Source organism: Heterocephalus glaber, unplaced genomic scaffold (assembly GCF_053883595.1).
Source record: "Heterocephalus glaber isolate CG9 unplaced genomic scaffold, H.glaber_assembly_v1.0 deba00001479, whole genome shotgun sequence".
Lineage (NCBI taxonomy): Eukaryota > Metazoa > Chordata > Mammalia > Rodentia > Bathyergidae > Heterocephalus > Heterocephalus glaber.
Window position 1 is genome coordinate 4,883,944 of NW_028258316.1, and position 5,740 is coordinate 4,889,683.

A 5,740-nucleotide genomic window follows, 5' to 3' on the forward strand; every position below is an offset into this window, starting at 1 on the left:
GTGCTGCAGAGCAACGAGTCCGGGGACATTTGAATCAACCGCAGTTGGATCTGGCCGTGAACTCAGTTCTGTCCCTCATTAAGCCACAGGATCTCAAGCAGTCACCTTGCCTGCCTGGCCCTAATGAGCTAGGGGTGACGCCCCCCACAGGAGGCCTGTGTTGGGGACGTGCCCACTGGCCTGGCACACCGAGAAGCCAGGCAGCTGTTCCAATCAAGTCCAGGGTCTACTTTTGAGCTGTGTGGCCTGGCAGAATCTCCCAGCCTTCTTGGCAACGTCTTGCCTGGAAAGTGGGAATGTGGGTGGCTAGGGACAGGGTTTTCTGTGATGGGGACACAGAGCCTGCGTGGAAGCCTGTCGCTCAGAGCCTGGCACGCCCACTGTGTGGCGGGAGATTGGGCGTCTGCTACCCACTCCTCCCAGGTGCCTGCCTAGGTGGTGGTCTGGGCGAGGCCAGGGCCACCAGGCACACAACCCGTTTCCTCGCTAACCGGCTGTGCTAGACCCACTTGTATCAAGTTGGAAACAGCGACGGGGCTTTTCTCTCTTCCCATCCAGGCCTCTGAGGTGATAGGGCCCAGAGTCAGGACTTATAACAAAAGGAAAAGGAACTCCCATGCATGCTGCTCTCCCATGGCTTTGGCATTGTAGGGCTAAGCGACTGAGGCAGCTGGATGGGAGGGCGAGAGGGCGAGCAGCAGCCTCATTGGTACCATCAGCTCCCGAGCCTGATGGGGAAACAGAGGCTGCTCCTGAGCTGCTTGGAAGCCGGGCTCGGCCGGGCCTTGGCTTGCCCTTGGACGCTGCCCAGGCCCCGGCAGTCTGGCTGGCCACACACATGGCCTATAACTCCCTCTCTCTTTCCTCTGGCCAGATGAGGGGCCCTTTCCCCCTGCCCTACCTCCTCCTCCTGCCACTCGGTGCCTGCTTGCCTCTGCTGGACAGAAGAGAGCTGGTGGACACCGCGGGAGGCGTCGGAGCCGAGGGGCCCGGCACCCAGGCTGTGTGGGGTGCCTCCCCATGGTCGGGTGGCCCACAGCCACAGGCCTTGCTCCTTGTGGCCAGGGAGCTGCAGGCCTTGGGCAGAGGGCACTCTGGCCTTCGCCTTGGGAGGCAGGAGGGCACTGAGGCCACCAGCTTCCTGTCGGCTCACGGCAGCGAGAAGGCGACAGGCCCCCTGGGGAACCTGGCTGAGGAGCTCACCGGCTACAGCAGGAGGAAAGGCGGCTTCAGCTTCCGCTTTGGCCGGGGTTGATGGCCGGGGGCCCCTGGAGGGGCTGCCTGCGTGGACTCCACCCATCTGTCTTTACTCCTGTCTTCTGCAGCCTCCCGAGGAGAAGTGGAAGTGATATTCGCATTTTATCACAAAGCATTAGCATAGGGTCTGTTAGGTGTGTGCTGTCTCTTGACTTCCAACTTTGCTGAAGCAAAACCAAAACCAAACCAACAGAAAAACAAAACAAAACAAAACAAAAATCTGGCTGGCATCGAAAAGGAGGTAAGCAAGAGGAAGCTGTGTGTTGGCGAAGATGACAAAGCCATGCTGTTCCCACCAGCTGTCTAACCTCCCCGTCCCCAGTGGTCTGATGGCTCAGCCAGCCCCAGGGCCATGCACCGGACCTGGCAGAGCTGGCCATGCTGGATCCAGGTGAAGGCGGGGACTCGGCCAGCATGGTGGTGTCATCAGAATTGTGACTGTCTCCACAGGACTTCCATGGTGACAGCCGAAGCACATCCATGAAGCATCGTGTGCAGAGGTACACAGTGCGGTTCTGAGAGTCAAAAACAAAAAAGAGTCAAGCCGAAAAACAACCTGCCTTGTTCCCACCCCGTTACCAACAGACCCCTCTGGCAGGAGGACTGCTGCAGCACAGGGCTGCCCCCAGGCTGCTGCCCATCCTGGCGCGGCCGCTAGGTACTGAGTGTGGTGTCTGCCAAGCGGAGGGCTCCCGGGAGACGAGCCAGGAGGGAGTACATTTCTGCTACAGCGAGGTTGCATTTCAGACGTTCACAGTATGAATGTGTTGTGTGTATCTTTTGAAATAAAAGTTGTAGCAACTGCAAAATCATAATAAGATGTTGGCATCTTCCCTCCAGGTCCTCTGGGCCCTAGAAACTTCCTTTTCCTGAGCTCCAAGTGCCTCTGCTTTGGGGAGATGGAAATCGAGTTGCCTGGGCCCGCACACCTTAATTGGCAGCTGGTCAAAGGTATGAGGAGACACGGCGCAGGCTGTTTTCCTCCTGCACTTGGCTGCTCCATCCTCCGTTTTCTCAAAATAAGAGCATTAGGGAAACCACGTCTCCACCCCAGGGAGAGCTGGTGCATAGCCTGGAGTGGCTGCAGGCCGGGGGCCAGGCGTGCGGGCCTCTCCGACGCTGCCTCAGCCCCGAATCCATCCCGCGTCAGACACGCAGTCAGTAGCCGCTCACTCCCAGGCCAGCTGCGACTGCTGAGAAGAGAACTTATATTGATGTTTCTATGGCAACATCTCCCCTCCTCCTTTGGAGCTGCGGCCTGCCCCTGTTTACAATTGAATAATTTTCCACTGAGCTGTCACAATTAATTGGCGGATTTTTATTAGCCTTTTAGAGCCACACTGGGTTGGGCCCAGCTTGGCACCTTACAGCATTTCAGCGTTTCCCATTCTATTAGTGACTTACGCGCCCCGGTAGCAGCTCTCAATCCTCAGCAGCCGGAAAGCCACTCATTAAGGGTGATAGATCTGAGCCACAAAGGAACCTGCTGGCTGGGGAGTGGGGACGGTGGCAAGGTGGGGAAGGAGCAGAGCGAGAGCATCACCCGAAGTTACAGAGCCGCCTTCCCTACACAAACACAGGGCTCCCTCCACTCCGGACACGTGCCCGGGTCTGGGGTGCCGTCACAGGGACAGGACAAGGACACCAGAGTCCAGGGGTCTGAGGAAGAGTGGATTCAGGCTGTGACCACCTGCTGATGTGGCGTCCCCTGGGGCGTCTGGATGGCCCTGGGGACAAGTGTCAGCGGGTGGACAGGAGGAGGTGAGGGTGACTCTAGGCGACCCGGGTGCGCACTGCCCTCTGAGTGTGCAGCAGCTGGACCAGCACTTCCCGAGGGTCCTTCACACATAAGACATGGCAGACCGAAGGCCAAAGGCAGAGGGACGCCCGGAGCCAGGCCCCTGACCCAGTCCACTCCCCGACTCTTGGACAGACACCTGCCCATGGTCACTAGTTGTGAGGACTTGGAGGACAGCCAGCTGGATCGTCCTGCTCAGCTGGGTGTGCACTGGCAGGTTTTTAATTTAGCAAGATTAGATTAACCTCGAAGGAGAAGCCCAGGATAAAGGAAGCGGGAGGGGGAGGCCAACAAAGGAAGCCCTTTCATCAGTGAAAAAAAAACCAACAAAGCTTTTCTCTCCAGTTTGCTTGTACATTCGAGCTCAATAACCCTGAAAATCAGAACACTAAGACTGCAGAGGGCACTGGTCTGTTAAATCAGCTCCCACTTTATTCAGCTAAACTTCCTCTTTAACCCCTGCCCTGCTGTCCACCCATGCTGTGGCAAGGTCCTCGGCCCTGTCATACCACCCTGACACTTCCATCTCTCCTCTGGGGAAGTTCACTGCTTGTCTAGATGGTGAAGGCAAGACTGTTTGGGAAGCACTTTACAAGATATGATAAAAAAATATGGTGAATGTTAAAAATAATTTAAAATTACAGTAAAAGACACATACTCTTAAAATCCTCCCTCTTACTTTGAACACACTTATCCCATTGTCCTTGCCGCTTCCTGCAGCAGCTCCGGAGGGCTCTTTCATGAGCATCTTCAGTTGTGCTCTGTTGGCTCCCTCCATGTCCTGAGTCAGTTCAAAACATTTCCCTTTCGTGGTCATTTTGACTTTGGGGCAGAGCCAGAAGCTACCGGGTGCCAGGTCGGGTGAACAAGGTGGAGGAGGACGCACCACTTGGCAGCAGACCACACCTGGCAGACCCTCAGGAAAGAGCACCCCAGAGCTGCTGCAGAAAGCAGCCAGGACGAGGGGATGAGTGTTCAAAGAAAGGGGAGGATTTCAAGAGGGATTTATAGTAGTATCTGTTACTGCGATACCTTGTGTAAACACCTCATACTTATGCAGCAGACTGGACCAGAAGTGCCCTGCTCGCCTACCCAGCCCCAGCTTGGCTGCTTCTGCTCCCCAAGCCCAGCGCTGAGTGCTACCTACAGCTGTCTGCTGTTCTTATCCAAGACACAGGAAAGGCTTCCCCTGGGTGGGTGCATCTAAAGATACGCAGCTGTTTACGTGGATGGAAAACATTTCTGTGCTTTCCTGTGTGCTTGATGTATTAAGATATTTAAGAAAAAAAGGCTCCTGGGGCAGCTGCCGTAGTGAGCAGGGAAGGCACCTTGTCCTGACTGTGCTGTAGTGCTCAGGACGCCCAGGACAGATGCCAGGGACGTGTTGCCACTGGGCTGCCTGTGCCGGCTGGGATGTGGCACTGGGGTGAGGGTGTTGTCCAGGGCGTGGGTACCACCAGGGGCTGCGTGATCAGTGTGTTCTGGACCAAGACAAAGAGCAGGTGCTTGGGGCAGGATGCAAAGTCCGCTAGAGCTGCAGAGTGGGTACAAATGTGCATCTCCTGGAGCCGGGAGCCATTTCCATGGCCCTCTCGCCAGCCTCCGTGACCCCTCCAGATAGGTTAAGAACCTCTGTTTTGCATCAGCCAGACCAAACTAAGCTCCGTGAGCTCAGGTGACACAGGTCTGCATTTGGGAGAAGAGGTGTCTCGCTACATGGTGCCCCACCATGGCAACTGGTCTCATGCATGGGAGCGGACCCACAAGTGACCTTGATGCCAAGTACAGAGAACGTGGGTGACGGCACCCCCACCTGACAGGCTGCTGTGAGGACCCAGGGGTCACCCAGCACAGGGAGCAGCTGCCGGCTGTGGCTGGCCCAGCTGTGGCGCGGTGCCCAAGGGAAGCCCTGTTAATAGCAGAAGAGCCCAGACCCGAGTTCCAGTTCCCTCCACCTTGGCGGCTTGGGCGTCAGGGAAGGAGAAGTGGGGTGCCAGCACCTGGAGCCGCTGGCCGGGGTGGCTGAGAGCACCGCAGTGGACTCTACGGCCAGGCCCCAAGGGATCTCCACCCTCACTGGGGCTGTGGGCACAGGCCCTGCCACAGTCTCCCAGGGGAGGCTGGGCTGAGTGCTCTGCCACATGCGCTGCTGAGCAGGATTTGCATGCTCCCCGCTTCCCCTTCCACGCTGTCACCTGGGGCCTGCACCTTCCACCTCGGGGGACAGCAGCTTGGCCCGTGAAGCCCCATGGTCCCTGCAGGCCAGAATACCTCTGCTCTTCCTTGTCCACAACAAGAAACACACCAGGCAGGTGGAGCATGACCAAGGGGTGCTCTGGGGGCTGAGGTGGGGACAGAAAGTGGGGCAAGGTGTCCTCGGAGGGACTCAGTGAGGACCGCAGGACGTCACCTCTCTCCCTTCAGGGGCTGGAGGTCCAGGCCGTGCTCAGTGACGCCAGGGACAGCCGGGCAGCTGCAGCGCCAAGGATACAGGAAGGGCCTGAGAGCAGGGCGGCATGCAACGTGGCTCCTGAGGACGAGGGTGCCTGGCGGCTCTGTCCTCATGGCCACCCACCCTCATCTGGCCTGTGGACCCCAACACTAGACCTCAGCACCTCAAGAACCCCAGACCCTGCCCCCACAGGCACGGGCTCAATAGCAGGGAGGAGACAGACCAGGGCAATG

The 5,740-nt window shown here is 57.8% G+C and overlaps 1 protein-coding gene across 1 annotated transcript; it reads left to right on the top strand.

Annotated features, from left to right (window-relative positions):
* The first annotated feature begins 874 nt into the window (after positions 1–874).
* Qrfp (pyroglutamylated RFamide peptide) lies at positions 875–1,485 on the top strand. The gene has a single exon (XM_004849597.3). The coding sequence runs from the start codon at positions 875–877 to the stop codon at positions 1,253–1,255; it is 381 nt and encodes a 126-aa protein (XP_004849654.3). The 3' UTR covers positions 1,256–1,485.
* Positions 1,486–5,740: the final 4,255 nt, after the last annotated feature.